Below are 19,931 nucleotides of genomic sequence, written 5' to 3'. Positions count from 1 at the left end.
TAATGTTTGAGAATTTTTTATAATGAAGACGACATTTTTATATTTTCTAGGGATGTTAGAAAATCCAGCTCCACAAGTTGTGGGCGAATTAATAATTAATGAAATATCAACTATATACGAATGCGTCGAAAAAAAACCGATAATTATAGGCTGTAATATCTCGATGCTTTGTTCGGAATTAAATTGATTTCTTTACGATCCGAGTCGATTATTGCAACTCTCTGAATTTGTAAAGACCCTACATTCTTTGGTATGATTCGTTTTTAACAATTTTCTCCTTATAACGCAACTGATAGAAGTAAGATTAGTAGTAATCACCATCGAATATTTTTTGACGTAAGCCTATACCCCGTTTCATTTTTCTCAACACTCCCTTTAATGCTTCAAAAAATACAAATTAAAAGTACTCGAGTAGCCTTGAAAAAATTATTTGAGTTCGCCGTTATTTTGTTTGTACAAAACGTTTAAAAAAATGTTAACATTATAAAAACTTTAAAAAAGAAAAGAAAATTTTCTATAAATTTGTAATACAAAATGTCCATAGTTATCCCTGCCTTTAATACCTTTTAATTGTCGCATCTTCCTGTTTTATATACATGCTAAACAGTATTGCACAAAATATGACATGATGATATTATTAATATTATTGCTATTTAATCAAGTGAATGCTCAAAGCTTTTCAAAGCTTCCCAAAACACCGAGAAAAGTTTCAAAATGGCCGACAAAACAATTTGCAAGGACAGGTAGTTTTTAATTTTTAAAAAACGTCAGAGTATGTAAGCGTAGTTTTAAGTAACCCTCACTTTATAGAGGACCGGACATCCCTGATTCACAACGGTACCCTTCAAACCTTTTACTAATTCACAACGGTACCCTTTAAACCTTTTACTAATCAAGGATGACAGACCTTTCCTTATTCATCTACAGACACGCTTGTAATTCAAGCTGCAGTTTACTTTCAAGGAATAATAATATTTACTTTCAAGGAATAAAAATATTTACTTTCAAGGAATATTAATATTTACGTTCAAGGAATATTAATATTTACTTTCAAGGAATATTAATATTTACTTTCCAAAAATGATAGAAAATAAATATTCTAATCCAAGCCTAGTCTTAAATAATTTCAGTTATTCTTATAGCACGCACGTGTTGCATGATACTGTTAGAATCCGCCAGATAATTCACGAATTTATTGGAACCTTATAAATTAGGCGCGCACCGTGCCAAAGACGATATATTATGATGGTCTTTGGTCTGTATACTATTAAGTAAATTTTGGCTGATTATACAGGTATTGGCATCTTTGCATGGAAGGTCATTAGAAATTACGCTTACAGTCCCTTTAAACTTCACCGTTTCATGAAGAGCACAGAAAATATACACTAAACCTCCCTCAAACCTCCATTATTGTTTTTTTTAAGAGTAATGGTTTGCTTCTGAACAAGTATATATTCCTGATTATTTAGTAATCGATGAACACTATAAAAAAAGACAAAAATTGCTGAACCCTTTTCTCAAAAAAACATTACATTTGGTGAATCCTAGTCAATAATTTATCTGCTGTTAAAACAGTAAGTTCAAACACACGTTTATTACAGCTAACAATGACCCAAACCGGAAGTAGAGGCCCCAAACTGCCACTTCCGTTCACGCTATTTATTACAAATGAAAGTTGTTAAGCCTCCCAAACTAAATGTCGTCTTTAAGCTCGATTTAACTTTCCATTGTTGTATACAGGATGTCACAATAAACATGAGAGTTAACTTCCAATTGTTATGTACAGGGTGTCCCAATAAACATGGGAGTCAACTTTCCATTGTTATGTGCAGGGTGTCCCATTAAACATGGGAGTTAACTTCCCATTTGGGAGTCAACTTTCCATTGTTATGTGCAGGGTGTCCCATTAAACATGGGAGTTAACTTCCCATTGTTATGTACAGGGTGTCCCAATAAACATGGAAGTCAACTTTCCATTGTTATGTACAGGGTGTCCCAATATTCATGGGAGTCAACTTTCCATTATTATGTACAGGGTGTCCTAATAAACATGGGAGTTATCTTTCCATTGTTACAGGATGTCTTGATAAACATGAGTCAGCTTTTCATTATTAAATACAGGGTGTCCCAATGAACATGTTAATTAAGAGGCGTCAGCTAATAAATTACAAAGAGTGTTATAAAAATAGATTTTATATTTTTAGAGCTTTTTTACTTCTGCCTCTTTAAAAATTGGCATACAACTTTTGAATTCCCGAGACAAAATTAAAGTTTAAGATTAATACAAAATCAATTACGATATATCTTCGTCGAGTTTTGAAATATGCCGGAATTAGGTCTAAATCAACAATGCAATTTTTCCTTTACAGGGACTGTAAGCGTGATTTCAAGTTACCCTACTTGCAAACATGGGTTTCTTTTGTCATCTCTGTCATTTAAACATGGTTTCTATTTTTTGTTAAATGGTGTGGCCTTGAAAGAAATATTAGCCTATCCCAAGAACAATGAACATAGGTTGCACATTCATACGTTTACTCTGTGATCACTTTCTAGGAGGGTGAGGGGGAGGTTTATCTCCCCGACCTCTCCCCAGCTTTTGACCCGCCATTATTTTTCATGAATTTACATCAATAGCTTGATTATAACAAAGTTTTTGTTCGTCACACTTATCAAGCGAAACAAATCAAATCATACATTTCTCTTCAGTATTGATAAATCACAACACTTAGTACATTAAATATTTGTTTCACTACTGCGGCAGGAGTGCTTAGATAGCTTAGAGCTGTTTTTACAAAGCTCTCCTGTTGGCTGTGACCCTTAAAATATAAATAAATTTTATCTCAGTTATCATGTATTTTAAACTAGAACCTTTCCAGGATAAATTCCTCACAACCTTTATTTTCCTCAAAATTATAACTTTTATGAATATATGTAATAAAAGCAAAGATGTACAGTGAGAACCAGAAAACTATGGATGATATATTTAGATAATATAGAACTGAGCTGTAATGGAAAGTTTTACCAAGGTTATAAAATCAGGTACAATTTACAATATGTGTTTTATATTACTTAAAATACTGTGTTATACAAAAAGGATGAGATTCTAATGACGACACAACGCTCCTTAACTACTGTGGTATGCAATTATATCAATACAATGAAGACGACTTTTTAATTTCAGTTTTATTGTTAACAAGCTTTTTTAGACTTACAAGTTTACAAGTATTCAAAAAGAAGCTTTTTTAATTGACAACTTCTCTTTGTTTCTATGTTTATGTGTATCCATGCTGTTTAACAGATTAATATACATCAAAATGGAAATCAAACTTCGTTTTCATTGTATTGATATAATCGCCTACCAGTACCACTGTATGTAAATATGGAGTCTAACGTGTGTGTCCATACCTTGAAACCATATGAAGGGAGAAACAAAGAAACAAATAAGAAACAAAGAATTTAAAAACTATTCGTCGTTAATTTAGTCTCATCCTGAGTGGATAACACTGTATGTTGTTGGAAAACATTAAGGATTATGTTATCTTAGGAAATTATTTAATATATTCCTCTTCTGCATTTTTCAACCTTCTAAACTATAAGACTAAATAAAGACTCTAATATACGCCCAGCCAGTTAGGCCATACTCGTACTGGCACGGCATGCTATGTTTTTTTGGACTGCCTCATGTTTCAGCAATTTCATCTATTCAGGATTTGAGATTTTACGAAGTTTGATGAAAATCTTAATTTAAAATGTTTACGTGCTTGCGATTATTACAATATAATGAAGACGATTATTATTTCAGTTTTTATTGTTAACAAGCTTTTTTCGATTTAAAAGTTTACAAGTAATTAAGAGAAGCTTTTTTAAAGACAGCTTCTATTTGTTTCCATGTTTATGTGTATACATGCTGTTAAACAGCTTGATAAAATCAAAATTGAAATCGAAAGTAATCTTCATAATATTGATATAATCGCCTACCACCGTATCTGATTATTTCTTATAAGTGATGGAGACTCTGGGGATATCGTCTTTGCTCCTGGATATTCTTCTATTCTCTGTCTATGGAAGTTTTTTCCTACAAACTGCCGGTAAACATTGATTATTAAATTTTTTTATTTGCAGTGGGACCCATAAAACTCTGGAATAGTCGTTAGTAGTAGTATAAATAGTAATTAGCATCAAGTTTTGATTTTGATTAGTCCAATGAAAATAAAACACCGCAAAGTATTATAGAGATGGGCTAGTTTTAATTCTTTCATTTCGTTCCTTCATCTTGTTTGAAACAACCCATTTCTTTCGTTTTTTAACCGTTAAAAACAAAAATTCGATCATTCCCAGACTAAAATTTCCTATATTTCGTTTGAATAGATGATTTAGAAATCGTACATGAACTATTAAGAACATTCGAACGATTTTAAATCTTTCGTTTATAAAAACCAATTTTCATTTTTAAACGATCCAAGGCGTTCGTCCATCGTTCAATTTATTTCTGACTTAATAATAATAATTATATAATTAACTGAATTAATTTTGTTTGTTTCCAAAAGATGCCCATCTCTATCAATGGTGCAGCGTATTCAAGAACTTGACATGATTATTAATAATATATGATTTATAATAATTGTAAATGTTTCTTTAATTGTTTAATGTACAAATTAGGAAAAACGTAATTATTAAGTCCAGTAATTTTAGAAAATGAAAAGATAAATGTTTGACGTGATTAATCGCCTAATTATCACGTTAATCATGATTACAACCTTCAACCTTGTTAATCATGATAAAATATGAAAACATATCTTGTTGGAACCTTGAACCTTGTTAACCATGATGAAAATATGAAAACATATCATGTTAGAACCTTGGACCTTGTTAACCATGATGAAAATATGAAAACATATCGTGTTGGAACCTTGGACCTTGTTAACCATGATGAAAATATTAAAACATATCGTGTTGGAACCTTGAACCTTGTTAACCATGATGAAAATATGAAAACATATCGTGTTGGAACCTTGAACCTTGTTAACCATCATGAAAATATAAAAATATATCGTGATGGAACCTAAAACCTTGTTAATCATGATAAAAATATGAAAACATATCTTGATGGAACCTATGAACCTTGTTAACCATGATAAATATATGAAAACATACCGTGATGGAACTTTGAACCTTGCTAACCATGATAAAAATATGAAAACATATCGTGTTGGAACCTTGAACCTTGTTAACCATGATAAACATATTGAAACATATCTTGTTGGAACCTTGAACCTTGTTAACCATGATAAAAATATTAAAACATATCGTGTTGGAACCTTGAACCTTGTTAACCATGATAAAAATATTAAAACATATCGTTTTGGAACCTTGAACCGTGTTAACCATAAAAAGACAATGTAAAGGAAAAATGAAAAAACAAATATTTTTTAGGATAACCTTTTCTTGTTCTGAGTTTTCTGTAAGTTCTGAGACATCACCCGACACATGTTCAAGAAAGGAAAAAAAAACAAATATATTTTTTATTTAATTCATGATTGGATTTAGGAAAAACGTCTTCATTTTCTAAATTCTTCATCAAGCAATAGAATTGACAAAAAGGCTTAATTCTTAGCAAGAATCAGATCAAATCAGTGTAAATAAATACTAGAGAGGAAATTTTTACTTTGGAAAATGTTTATTTAAAGTCGTCTTCTTATTATTTTTTAAATTGTCTTCCTTAAGAAAATGTTATTTTTCGACAAAGATTGTTACGATTGTTGAGAGAAGAAATCCTAGAAAATGGTGTGGAAAGCAGGTCCCACCTACCTTCCAGAAACCTCTCCGAACTAGGTATGTTAAGAACGCTTCACGCATACTAATCTTTTAATTTAATTAGACTTGAGTTTCGAATTTTCACTTCGTATATTACGATTTATACTGAAAAGCGACCATGAATAGTGTTATATAAAATATCTAAAAATGCTTTTGGTGTTCAGTATTACAGAATAATGAATTAACTGAAAGCTGTTTTCTCATTTTTCTGTTTTTAATTTTGACATTTACCTTTAGACGCGCATTTACAGCCGGATATCTGAACCTTGGGTTAGGTAAGTTAGGTTTTATTCTTCTAAAAATGTGAAAGGTACTGTTAACCCTATTTCGGCATGAAGGGGGGTCCCTGGGACCCCCTCCCTGACGTTTTTTGGACATAACTAAAAAAGTATTTGTCTCAGGCTGTTCAATTTTTTTGACTTTTCTAACTAGTACATGCCCCTTATTTCAGGCTAAAAGCTGGACTTTTATACCTAATGCCTGAGTCCTCAGGCATACTGCCTGAATGCCTTATTTTACCTTTACCATGACTTAATCTATATTTAAATCTACTTCCGTTCATTGAATTTTGAGTTTGTATAGCTCTTTAGAAAGCTTTGAATCCTTTGAACAAAAGAATGCAGATTGCGTAATTTTTGCGAAGAAATTTGGCATAGGTTTTTGCACAGATGCCTTTAAAGAGAATTTGCACATTTTCAGTTTTCCTTAAAAAAAAGTATAGTTTTCAAAAATTTTACTACAGTGAAACCCTTAATAACGAACACATCGAAAGAATTCATCAAATGTCGTATTCTTCACTTTCTGATAATGGAATGTTGCAGATATTTAGTTTTTTAATTAAATGATTATATGGAACTCTTTAAAACTGTTCCCGCATATTCATGGCTATTTATTTATTGTCGCAAAAACTTAAATTTACGTAATATAGTATAAAACTCATTGAAAAATTGTTAAGACGACATTTGATAAGATCTTCCGATGTATTCGTTATTAAGGGTTTCTCTGTAAAATTTTCTCAAATTTAAATTCGCTGTGGTAAAGGTTTTTCAAAAATGTATAATTCGCGCACTTTTTGTTTACAAATTTTTTGCTTAGTAACTGGAATTGCAAAAAATATTTGAAATTTTGCAAATTTGCAAATTTTTTTGCATATTATTAAAGTAGAGCCAAAGGGCTTTCCAAAAGTATGTTTTAGATTTGTATCACAATAAGGAAATAGGCGAGGAGGTTACTGGGACTTGCCCCCCCCAGTTTTAAAAAATGTATCACAACACAAAAACATTTTTTCTGCATTTTAGGGAATTCCTCACAGGATAAATTCCGCTGTTCTGTTTCTTGTAACAAAAGAGGTGATATATTTTATTTTATTTGAATTGAATTGTTCGGTTTAGCAAAAGTGTTCACAATAAAAAATCACAAATTTCATCAACTATCTAAGAGACTAAGACTAAATTGTTCTTTAACTTCTTGTCACACAATAGTGTTCAAATGAAAACCGCTCTCCCTCTGGTGTTTAAACTGGTCTCGACGAAGAGAAGAAGTTAAGCAAGTCGTGACTGGAGCAATTTCTTCTCTAGACTCATAAATATGAAGAGGGAAAATGTCGTCTTCTAAGTTGGACATTTCTCTGGGTTTACATATCAAGTGTCAACGTTTTGTACAGTGCAGAAACACTAATTTCCAAAAAAAAACATATTTGCGAACCTTTGTATTTAAAGTTTTTGTATTACACATTTTACCAGTCGATTTGTTGTTCCTACACCCACATTTGTTGTTCGCGATATTAATTTGTTGTTTTAACATCGTTGTTCTCAAACCTTTACTGCTGTTCTTAAACCTCTGTTTGTTGTTCTTAAACCTCTATTCGTTGTTCTTAACCCTCCTCTTGTTGTTCTAAAACCTCTATTTGTTGTTCTTAGACCTCTATTTGTTGTTCTTAAACCTCCAATTGTTGTTCTTAAACCTCTATTTGTTGTTCTTAAACCTTTATCTGTTGTTCTTTAACCTCTATTTGTTGTTCTTAAACCTCCTTTTTCTGTTCTTAAATCTTTATTTGCTGTTCTTAAACCTCTATTTGTTGTTCTTAAACCTCCTTTTTCTGTTCTTACACCTTTATTTGTTGTTCTTAAACCTCTATTTGTTGTTCTTAAACCTCTAATTGTTATTCGAGATTCTTAAAACCTCCATTTGCTGTTTTTAAACCCGTGCCTTCTATTTGTTTCTCAACTTTAATTTCATTACTTGACCTCCACTTTTATTAAACTCCATTTTGTGTTTAGTGGAGACCCGACCTGTTATAAAACCATCAGCCACATTAAATTGCCAATGTGGGATTACTTCCTCTATTTCCAGGTAAAAAAGAAGAAACTGATGAATCTGAATGTAGTATTGATAGTTCTTAATTGTTTTTAAAAGTTCAGAAAAACTAAAACGAAAACTATTGATTGTCTTTTGGTCACAGCAATTTTTTTTTGATTTTTACAAATTTTCTTTATTTTGTTTCACCAGTTGAATTGGATTTCCAATTACCATGCTCTTCAGTCAAAAGGACAAACTGTGTCTTCAGATCATGATAGATTCTTCGCGAGAGGAAAATAGAATTTGCAAGAGTTCGCACGAAAAAATCTCTGTTTATATTAATATATTACAGTACAGTAAATAATACATTACTTGTATTTAGAGCAAAAAGCATCCGCACCCTCCTTGGAAATTCGTCTTCACAATCGATGAGGTTTGAACTTTTCTTTGTAAAATATCGTTGAACTCTCAAGTAAACTTCAGTTTAAGAAGGGAAATGTCCGACTCACAACCGTGCCTTTTAAACCTTTTTCAAATAAAAATTTGGAAAAGGTCGTCGTTTTTCTTGCTTAAAACTTGTCTAATTTTGACAATTTCTGTCATATTGTTTCTGAAGGAGAAAGTCTTATTATGAAGAACGACCACAACTTAAACTAATCAACTTTGAAAGAGGATATCATTATCATGCATTGATAAGAAAAAGCTTTATAGTATACCGAATCTTTAAATGTAGGGATTTTTTGATTTGATGATTTTAAATGTCGTCTTCTGTGTTCATAAACCTTAAATGCTAAGAATTGAATTTTTTTTTGACAAACCGTTAACGCCTTTAACACTACAAAGACTGTTAACTGCTCCACTATTAATGATTTCATAACCGTTAACAATTTTTTTGGCACTTTGCGCCGTTAATACTGAAATAGACCCTTAAAGATTTCGTACATCGTTTATACTGTAATAGACCGTTAACGGCTGCCGTTAACGAATTTGTAAACCGTTAATACTGTAATTGACCTTTATCAGATGCGCCGTTAACAATATCTTTAACCGTTAACGAAGCGCCGATAATAATGTAATAGACCGTTAACCACCATGGAGTTAACAGTGGTTGAAAAAATTTCGTTAACGTCGTTAATAAAATTGAGATCGTTAAATAATGGTAATTCAAAAAAAATGGTTAATACCGATTACGAAACGAACGTACTGCTCTTTCTGAACATGTCCAGTTATCGATTTTTAGAAAGTAGAAGTTTGAATAATGTCGAAGCACATTTATTCTGATTCTTCTAAATTAAGATCAATATATTTAAATATTGAATCTATTGTTATTCGTATTGTATACATTTTAAATTGATAAAAGTAGAATAATTTATTCTATCTTAAGTTAAAACTTATCAATATTTTACCCTGAGAGTTAAGTTGTTAATTCTTGATCAGGGACCCTAAAAACTACAGTTATGCAATCTAATGAGTATCTAATGTTGCTGTGCAAAGCAAATGTAGCTTTCCAGTAGCTTGAAACCAGTTTGTTACACTTGCAGTTGTACATGTCTGTGTTCATTGAACTTTTAAAATCAAAAAAGTCGTCTTCGTATTCCAAATTTTATGGGTCTCGTTGTATTTTTAGTCGAATAATCGGCGGAACAATTGCAGCTACTGGATCATTTCCCTGGCAGGTTAGTTATTTATACAGAGTTACAAATAAAGGATGAAACTTTAAGGACGACCTGTAACTTTAAAGGTTAAATGTTAATTCAAGGATAAATTTTATTGTTTAAAAAAAAGAAAACAAGTTAACATATCCAATGCATAGAACCATTTACATAGAATTAATGAAAATTTTGCCAATTACTTTTAAAAGACTTTAAACTAAATGCAAGTGCTTTATTGTTTAAAATGTACATGTCTAGGACTACAAAAAAGCATAAGTGAGTTAGAAGCACAACGCTTTGCATTGAGACATTTTATTGTGGCTTAAAAAAACAAATTGATAAACTAAAGTCCGATTTGTCGTCTCTGAATACTTGTGACAATTTAAGCATTTTGATTAATTTTAGTTATAGTTTTTTGTTAGGTTTGATTTTTGGAATTTATCTTTAGGTTAGTTACATTTGATTGAACCAATTTCAGGTTTGATTTTTTAAAATTCATTTTGAGGTTTACTGTTTAGTTCCAATTAAAAATACAAAATTTTAGAACGAAGAATTTTGAAAATTCCAAAAACCATAAAATAATGCAAAAACGAGTTATTTCCCATCACAAAACACATATGGGGTGTCACAATAAACATGGGAATTAAGTGAAGAATACGAAATCGCCTTTTGTGCAGAATTATCGTTGTATAATTGTATTCCCTAATTTCAATTGCCATAATTATAGAGTTAAAGGTCTGAGAGAGTATATTTTATTTAAACGGTAAAAGACTGTTTTGCTGATCTACAAAACATTGGATGTTATGTCTGTAATATTTCTGCTAGATTAACAGCGAAGAGGGACAACTGTTCTTTGTTTGTAAGCAGGAATTTCTTAATTTACTAATTACTGCAATCAAAATATAAACAAACAAATGCTTAACTTTATAGCAGACGAGACATCTGCGGATTACAGCTTTCTTAGTCATATTCATCTCCATAAAAGGGGCTGATTTGTTGGTGTACTGTCCTGTTTTGCCATACATTGTATGTACTGTTCAGCTTGCTCTAGCTGCTTAAAAGTCGCCCCGGTACTTGAAATAAACCGGAGTTTACAGTGTAATTGGCATAAATATACTATAGCTTACAGAATAATTTACAAAGACGATATCAAAGTCGTATTTATATTTATATTAGGCTAGCCTGGCAGTCTCTGGGCCTGATATATTCTGTGGAGGTACTCTTATATCAGACAGGTAGCAATATTCAGGAGTAAAAACAGGAATAAAGGTCGTCTTCATTTTCTTTTCTTACGAACATATTTTTTCTAATTTTTAACCGTTATACCTCGATGGAATTAAAAGACAAATGTGCCTGAAATATGATCTTAATTGTAAAAACGAGCATCGCCTCAGGAGGCCGTCGAGGAGGACTTAATGATTAAAAAATATGATCGGAACATAAAACTGAGTTAGGACTTGCGCTGACTTCAAGCAAGTCAGCAGGGGGACATAGGCTGCAGAAGGAACGGGGAGCAGGATACTATCAGAATTCCTAAATATTTGAATGGTTTTATTCTCATGTTACAAGAAATTTGATATTGTTTTGCAAATATTGAAGAAACTGGAAGTCAAGGGTCGCCTAAGTTCCCCTTGAAGGTCCCCTCAGTCTGGCTGGGATAGGCGTTAACAAGCAGAAAAACCTTAACAACAATAAAAATGATATATTTCTGGAAAATGATATATTTCTGGAAAATAATATATTTCTGGATAATGATATATTTCTGGAAAATGATATATTTCTGGATAATAATATATTTCTGGAAAATGATATATTTCTGGATAATGATATATTTCTGGATAATGATATATTTCTGGAAAATGATATATTTCTGGAAAATGATATATTTCTGGAAAAATGATATATTTCTCGATAATAATATATCTCTGGAAAAATGATATATTTCTGAATAATGATATATTTCTGGAAAAATGATATATCTCTGGAAAAATGATATATTTCTGGAAAATGATATATTTCTGGAAAATGATATATTTCTGGAAAATGATATATTTGTGGATAATTATATATTTTTGGAAAATGATATATTTCTGGAAAATGATATATTTCTGGATAATTATATATTTCTGGAAAATGATATATTTCTGGATAATGATATATTTCTGGAAAATTATATATTTCTGGATAATGATATATTTCTGGAAAATGATATATTTCTGGATAATTATATATTTCTGGAAAATGATATATTTCTGGAGAATGATATATTTCTGGACAATGATATATTTCTGGAAAAATGATATATTTCTGGAAAATAATTCATTCTTAAATTACATAAAAAATGACTTTACGGCAGGGAGGGAATATGAACTATAAAAATAAAGGGTTTCTCACAAAATATGAGACTTTGAAGACGACTTTATGGAACTTATCTGTCTGTTTCCTTATATTCATGATTCCCAGCAACTACAAACATGTTTCTTTTTTTGCGCAATCATTAATAACGCCATTTAAAGATCATTCAAGACATTTCAGACTTAATTAAAATTAACCCTTGGGATCGTCATACTTTCAGAGTTTCAAGTCGTCTTGATAGTATCATCCCTGTAAATATAATAACAAATATGTGTTTCAGGCATGTTTTAACAGCAGCACATTGTTTAGAGGGGGTTGATACTGCAACCTTAGCAATTATTCAAATCATATTAAAGTAAGTTTGTTTACTCCACATTTAATAAACGAAATCAGAGATTGAATTTCATGAATTTGAACTGCCTTCCGCGGGTTTAAATTTGAATCACCGAATTAGATCTATCTTAATCTTTGATTTTGAATCGGTGGTTCAAATTTGAACCGTGCGGCAGTAGTTCAGCAACCTAACTCAAATTTATTCGTTTCGGTCCCGGAAAGCTTACGTTATAGTTTGTACAAAAAAGTTTTATATAAATTTTAAAATATATTTTGTTTTCATGATTTTAACAAAAAAATTTTTTAACACTTTAAACGTTTTTTTAGCAAATACAACACTGATGATACTGCAGAGGGAACTATTAGATCAATATCTAAGGTGAAAATAATTACTCAATTGGTCGTCCTCTATCCTTTAACTCTGATACTGTTTAGGTCGTCCTCCATACTCTAATTCTGATACTGTTTAGGTCGTCCTACTTTCTTTAACTCTGATACTGTTTAGATCGTCCTCCATCCTTTAACTCTGATACTGTTTAGATCTTCCTCCGTCCTTTGACCCTGATACTGTTTAGGTCGTCCTCCATCCTTTAACTCTGATACTGTTTAGATCTTCCTCCGTCCTTTGACCCTGATACTGTTTAGGTCGTCATCCGTCCTTTAACTCTGATACTGTTTAGGTCGTCCTCCATCCTCTAACTCTGATACTGTTTAGGTCAACCTCCATGCGTCCTTAAACTATGATACTGTTTAGGTCGTCCTCCATCCGTCCTTTAACTATGAACCTGTTTAGGTCGTCCTCCATCCGTCCTTTAACTCTGATACTGTTTAGGTCGTCCTCCATCCTTCCTTTAACTCTGATACTGTTTAGGTCATCCTCCATCCTCTAACAACTCTGATACTGTTTAGGTCGTCCTCCATCCGTCCTTTAACTCTGACACTGTTTAGGTCGTCCTCCATCCGTCCATTAACTCTGATACTGTTTAGGTCGTCCTCCATCCATCCTTTAACTCTGATACTGTTTAGGTCGTCCTCCATCCGTCCTTTAACTCTGATACACTCGCCAATGATATTGCGGTCATCACACTTCAGACAACAGTTCCAATTTCAAGTAATTTTGAATTATCTGCAAATATGTATGTGTATGTATCTGTTGATATCTATGTATTTGTATGTATCTGTAGATATGTATGTATGTATGTATGTATGTGTATGTATCTGTAGATATGTATGTATGTGTATGTAGGTGTAGATATGTATGTATGTATGTGTATGTATCTTTAGATTTGTATGTACATGTATCTGTAGATATGTATGTATGCATGTGTATGTGTTTGGCTTGACTATCGGTTTATTTGTCTGTTTGTACAGTTGTCGGCGTTTATATCAATACAATGATGACGACTTTTCTATTTGAGTTTTTATTACCTACCAGCTTTTTCAATGACAAGTAAAAAAGTGAACCAAGTGAAGCTGTTAAATGGCAGCTTCTGTTTCTTACCATGATGATGTGTATCACATGTTTGAAAGCTTGGTAGGAATAAAAGATTTAAATCCAAAATCACCATTATTGTAATTATAAATTCGACGACGATGACTGCACAAAAAAAGGCCAAAACTTATAGGGCCCAAATTTGTGTGGAAACTCACATGATCCCGGGCAGGGTTTTTGGTGAGAATTTAAAAAGATTGCATCAAAACTATTTAATTTGTAAAAATGTTGGTAATCCACATAAAGAAAACAAAAAATCTTCATCAATTGTTATTGTTTCATAATAAGAACCGCCAATCAAACCTAATTAAGCTTTGATTTATTGGCAATTTTTTACAAATATAAATTCACATTTTTAGGTTCAATTTTACCAGCTTGCCTACCACTTTTTAACCAAAGCCCCGCAGGTATATTAGGGTGTCCATACATCAAAAATCAAAAATATTGTTAAAAATAATCCAAACTGACAAAATCAACAGAATTTCAAATATTTTTATTTCAAAATGTTTCTTCTATGAGATTGTTAATATTATAATTTTGAATCAGTTAAGAATCGTTTATGTATTGGGGGTGGGATGTGTTTTGAAGAAAAAAGCATTATTAAGAAAAGGTATAATTCTTGGAAGTGACTTTTTGATTTTTGTTGGGACGTAAAGAAAAGAATTTTCACAGACAAACTAAATGATTCTTCTTTCCGTCTTCTTTCAACAATTATTTTACAGTTCTCATATGTTATAATTGGTTAGCGTTTTTATCAATACAACAAAGACGACTTTTATATTTAAGTTTTCAAAGAAGCTTTTTTCAAGTAAACAAAGAAAAGCTCTGAATTGGCAGCTTCTCTTTGTTTCCATGTTCATATATCCATGCTGCTTGAAAGTTTAGTAGAAATCAAAAATTTAAATCGAAAGTCGTCTGTATTGTATTGATATGTACGACAACGAATGTAGTTTTTTCTAATCCCTGAATTCAGTTGGAAGTGTTGCAACAGTGTCAGGGTTTGGAGTAATTCAAGAAGATAATTCAGAAGCAAGTACAAGGTAGAAAATAAACTATATTTTTTTGATCTTTCTTACTCATTCCATTTTATCAAACAGTCGGCGTCGTATATATCTATTATCTATATAATGAAAACAACTTTCGATTTAGTTTTTTATTTCTGCCCAAGCTTTTAAGCAGCATGGATAGTGGATACACATAAACCATGTAATAAATAGCATCTTTCCGACCACTGTACATGAAATTTCAAGGAATTGTAAGAAAATAAGGACTATGATAGTAATTACAGTGATTACTAGAAAACAATGGAAAAGAAAGACGACATTATAGCAATACTTAAGCATTTTGATGTTGTTACAAAGAAAATATTTTCACTACTTACTTAGCAAAGCTCAATTTAATTGAAAAGGGGTATATTCACACTGTACAATTGCTATGTCTAATGTTCATTGAACTAGTTTAAGTCCTAACTTCCTATTTCAGAGTTTTGTGGTTATCACTGTAGTCTTATAAAAACAATAATCAAAAAATAATAAAGCAAAAGTCAAGCCAATTCAAGGCTAAATATTCATGATAATTTTTGATTCGGTGATTCAGGGTTGGTTACTCTCGATGCACTTCCATGTACGGAAAATGTTATATCCTAAGATAGATAGATAAACCCCTAATATGACGTCGCTCTCGCCTCTATGATCATTATAACGTCATATTAGGTTTTTGTCTATCTATCTCAGGAGACGACATTTTCCGTAAATCGGAGCGCATCGAGAGTAACCAGCCTTATTATACAACCTTGATAACGGTGGTTCCGGGTTTGTGAAATCGTTGTATAATAATTGCTATTCAAAATAAGCTGATTTCTGACAATTGCATCTACAAAAATTGTTGAATTAAGCACCGGAGCCAAATTCAAGCATATTTTCGAACTGATTGAAAATCATTATTCACCATGACTTTTGATCTACAAACATTGATGATGACACATACCCAAGGTTGTTCAAGTAAGGTTGCGTATTCTCGATGGGCTCCCATGTAAAGAAAATGTTGTCTCATAAACAATTTGGACAGTTATATCCGTAAATGACATCACTGCTCCCTAAAGTTTTACCAATAAGAAACTGTGGGGAAAATTTAAATTTATATATTTTAGTTTGAGAGAGGTTGATGTAAATATAATATCTAACAGTATGTGTTCCTCTCTGAATGATGTTTACAAAACAAGAATTCTAAATACAATGCTCTGTGCCAGTGTACCGGAAGGGGGAAAGGTATATTTAAAAAAATGATTCGTTGAAAATTCGTTTTTGACATTCGGTTCTTACATGTACGATCCTTGAAGCAGTAATCACAAAGTTCACCTTTTTTGGTATTTCCAAAATGTTGTCTGCCTAAATTTTTGTGGTTTCAATATTACCCTTGATACTAAAAAATTCTTTTAGATCTAAGTTGATTAGATAAAGCTAAAAATATGAACCAGGTGAAGGACGAAGGCTAATTTTCAAATTTTTAATTGTAGAATTTCAATTGTAAAATTTAAAGGTTTAGGAAGAATACCGCAAATTTTGTATGTGTCAACGATAAAGACGATCATCAAGCAATCTCACAACTGTCATCTTTCATAGGATACTCTGTTTAATATGTAAGAGCCGAGGAGATTGGGCCAAACAGATATTTTAGTCCTTATAGTTGAATCAACCAAGTTTTAAGATTTGTATTTGTCTCGTTCAGGACGCATGTAAGCGGGACTCTGGAGGGCCTCTAGTGTCAAGATTTGGTACTAAAAGTACAATAGTTGGTATAGTCAGCTGGGGTCTAGGCTGTGCAGCAGCCACTTATCCTGGTGTTTATACAAGGTTTAAAAAAAACTTATTAACTAAGGGTTAAACTTTTGTTAGAGATATCACTTAGATGCAGCGACTGATCTCAAAATCCAGAGGATAAACATGTTTTAATTAAAAAAAAATTATAGCAAATGGAATATTTATTTAACAGTACATAGAAACATTTGTTGGAAAGGGAAATCATTTTTAATAAAACTTTGAGCTTTTATAATGTCTTCGACCCGGTTTCTGCGTTCAAAATTGCAGTAAATGTTACTTTTTATTTTTCGTAAAAATTTCCATTTTCTCAATTTTCCTAATAAAATCTTTTTCTGAAGATTCAAAATTAATTAAAGATCAAAAACAATTTCAAATTTCAGCTTACTTCCTTTTCTGTGGGTCACACTGTAATAAATATTGATAATAATTATCTGAGAAAAAATTGACAAATATTTAATCTACGATATTTTCAGGGTTTCAAGTTTTATTCCCTGGATTGAAGAAGAAATGAAGACTGGTAGAAAATGTACAGCTTAAAAACAAAATTTAGTAATCATTTTTTAAAATTTTCCGAAATTCGGAGAATGCAAAACTTACAAATTTCTTTTTTGAATATTGTTTTTGTTCGAGCAAGTATTTGAATATAAAAATTAATGGATTTATTTATTGTATTTTTTTGCCAAGATAAATATCACAAATATTCTGTAGATCTTCTGTGTCTTCACTTAAGTAGATCAGTTCAGAAAAGATATAAATATTACTGTGAGAACCATAAAACAGTGGAATAGTAAGACGACATTATAGAAAACTGAACTTTATTTGATGCTGATGCAAAGTAAACAGTTTTACTAGTAACTTATTAAAACACTTATTAAGTTAAATGGGTCTGTTTACACCGCACATTTTTTGTGTCTCATGTTTATTGCAAACTACAGTGAAACCCTTTATAACGAATACATCGGAAGAATTTATCAAATGTCGTCTTGACTATTTTTCAATGAGTTTTATACTATATTACGTAAACAGTATTTGCGAAAATAAATAAATAGCCATGAATATGCGGGAACAGTTTTAAAGATTTCCATATAATCATTTAATTAAAAAACTAAATATCTGCAACATTCCATTATCAGAAAGTGAAGAATACGACATTTGATGAATTCTTTCGATGTATTCGCTATTAAGGGTTTCACTGTATTAAAAACAAAACATTGGCTGAATTTAAAGAATTTAAAGTGGCGGTTTAAATTTAAGCTGCGGCTTAAATATCTTAAAATTGTATCAATTGTTTCAAGATTTAAGCCGGCGCTCAATTTAAACCGGGTTTTGGTAGATTTAAACCGCGGCTCAAATTCTTTAAATTCCATCTCATGAGTCATTAAATCCTCTTTTTATTCCTGAGCTATTCGGTTCTCACTGTGATTGTTGTTCTTCTCAATAGCGCCTATTTAATAAAAAGACTTATGATTGAAAAATATAAATCTTGCGTGAAATTTACTTTAGTTTGACGTGAGGCCAAGCATTGCCCACTAATTCTGGATTTTAGTCTTTGTTGTAAAATGAAAACGGTAAATGGTCGAAAAAAGTGTCTATAATGTCTCCATGCAAGATGAACAGTGAAGACGGATAAGCTTACTCTGTTTGTATACTATAATCTTCTAGTTTACAACCGTATACAGTCAAAACATAAGCAAACAAATTGTAAACATAGCAGACGAAAATTTTACGGATTACGTTTTCTCAGTAGGTATCACTGTACTAAATCAATGAATTATTTAAAAAGACGATATTGAATTCGTCTCTGAATTCCCATGTTTATTGGGACACCCTGTATTAACAGAGACGGACGGTAACCCTAAAGTCGGTCTAAGGCCACCAATCACAATTACCAAAAACACTTGTCAAACCTCAGCCAATTAGAGCTCGACATTCAAATCTACATGTACGGGGTCGGAAGGCTCTGCCCCCTTTGGTGAAACAGAATGGATATTAGCCAAGGCATTGTTTAGCTATAAAAATTTATAGTGACCGTACATTTTAATTCTCAATTAGTAAACACTAAAATTATCTAAAATATAAGTTTTCAGAATTGGGTAAATCATTTGTTTTGAGAGGGGGAAACGTAATGCCGGGTAGTGACTTTATGTGATGAATTAGGAATTAATGTAACATATGCACAAAATAAATGGTTTGTGATGACATTTTCCCATGCTGTAACATTATACTTTTGATAGTAAATATCAAAATATTTGATAGATTACTAATTCAAACAACATATATATTTGCTCGTTATAGTAATTCAGTTTAAACAAATATTGGGCTTTTCGATTCAGTTGTTAATATATAACAGTCTTTCTCTCGCTCCTCCTGCCTCCTCCCTCCTCCCTCCTCCCTCCTCCCTCCTCCCTCCTCCCTCCTGCCTCCTGCCTCCTCTCTCCTGCCTCCTCCCTCCTGCCTCCTCCCCATGCCTCCTCCCTCCTCCCTCCTTCCTCCTCCCTCCTGCCTCCTCCCTCCTCCCTCCTGCCTCCTCCCTTCCCCCCATCCCTCCATATTTTAAACTGTTCTTTCAATATTTGCTTGGAATTTGAATTTAAATGAATGTTAAATTATTCCTCCATTGTGTGAATAGAAATGAAATGATGGTTGGAAGTGATTTTTTACGAGTTTTGTCTTCTTCCTGCTGTGTTATCGCATGTTGTGAGAATTCCAGTGGAAAATATGTCGTCTTCCCATGCTGTGTTAACGCATGTTGTGAGAATTCCAGTGGAAAATATGTCGTCTTCCTGCTGTGTTATCGTTTGTTATGAAAACTTCAATTATTAAATAGTCGTTTTTCTGTTGTAACTTGTGTAAGCACAAAACTTCACTCGTTGAATTATTGTAGCTTGTTAAAAAAAGCAGTTTCTTACTTATTACACCAATATTGAACATGATAACATTCCCAGACAGTGCATGCACAATCAGAATTAAAAGACTGCCTTAGCTGCAGTGGAATTCTGAAAATGTTGTCTCTGTAAGAAGAAATTACCTCAACTGTTATCCAGATTATTAAAACCAAAAAATCTGTTTATCTGAAGAGACATTTTTAAATATTTGCCTCTGTAAGCAATGAAATGAAAAAGCCTATTTTGATTTTTAAAATTAACTACAAACAATCAAAATTACCTT

General features: G+C 31.9%; 1 protein-coding gene across 1 annotated transcript; it reads left to right on the top strand.

The window, feature by feature from the left end:
* The first annotated feature begins 592 nt into the window (after positions 1-592).
* Positions 593-17,470, top strand: LOC111713305 (transmembrane protease serine 6). Its single transcript, XM_023488143.1, has 19 exons — positions 593-743; positions 2,988-3,039; positions 4,005-4,088; positions 5,434-5,500; positions 5,747-5,832; positions 6,052-6,089; positions 7,113-7,163; positions 8,094-8,166; positions 8,495-8,545; positions 9,740-9,788; positions 10,941-10,999; positions 12,400-12,474; positions 12,780-12,831; positions 13,479-13,563; positions 14,304-14,351; positions 14,918-14,984; positions 16,094-16,211; positions 16,672-16,796; positions 17,237-17,470. Exons 1-19 carry the CDS (start codon positions 626-628, stop codon positions 17,298-17,300), a joined length of 1,362 nt encoding a protein of 453 aa, XP_023343911.1. The 5' UTR covers positions 593-625; the 3' UTR covers positions 17,301-17,470.
* The last annotated feature ends 2,461 nt before the right edge of the window (positions 17,471-19,931 follow it).

The sequence above is a fragment of the Eurytemora carolleeae genome, unplaced genomic scaffold (genome assembly GCF_000591075.1).
Source record: "Eurytemora carolleeae unplaced genomic scaffold, Eaff_2.0 scaffold1154, whole genome shotgun sequence".
Taxonomy (NCBI): domain Eukaryota; kingdom Metazoa; phylum Arthropoda; class Copepoda; order Calanoida; family Temoridae; genus Eurytemora; species Eurytemora carolleeae.
Note: the sequence above shows the minus strand (reverse complement) of the source record. Positions and strands in the feature narration are given on the sequence as shown.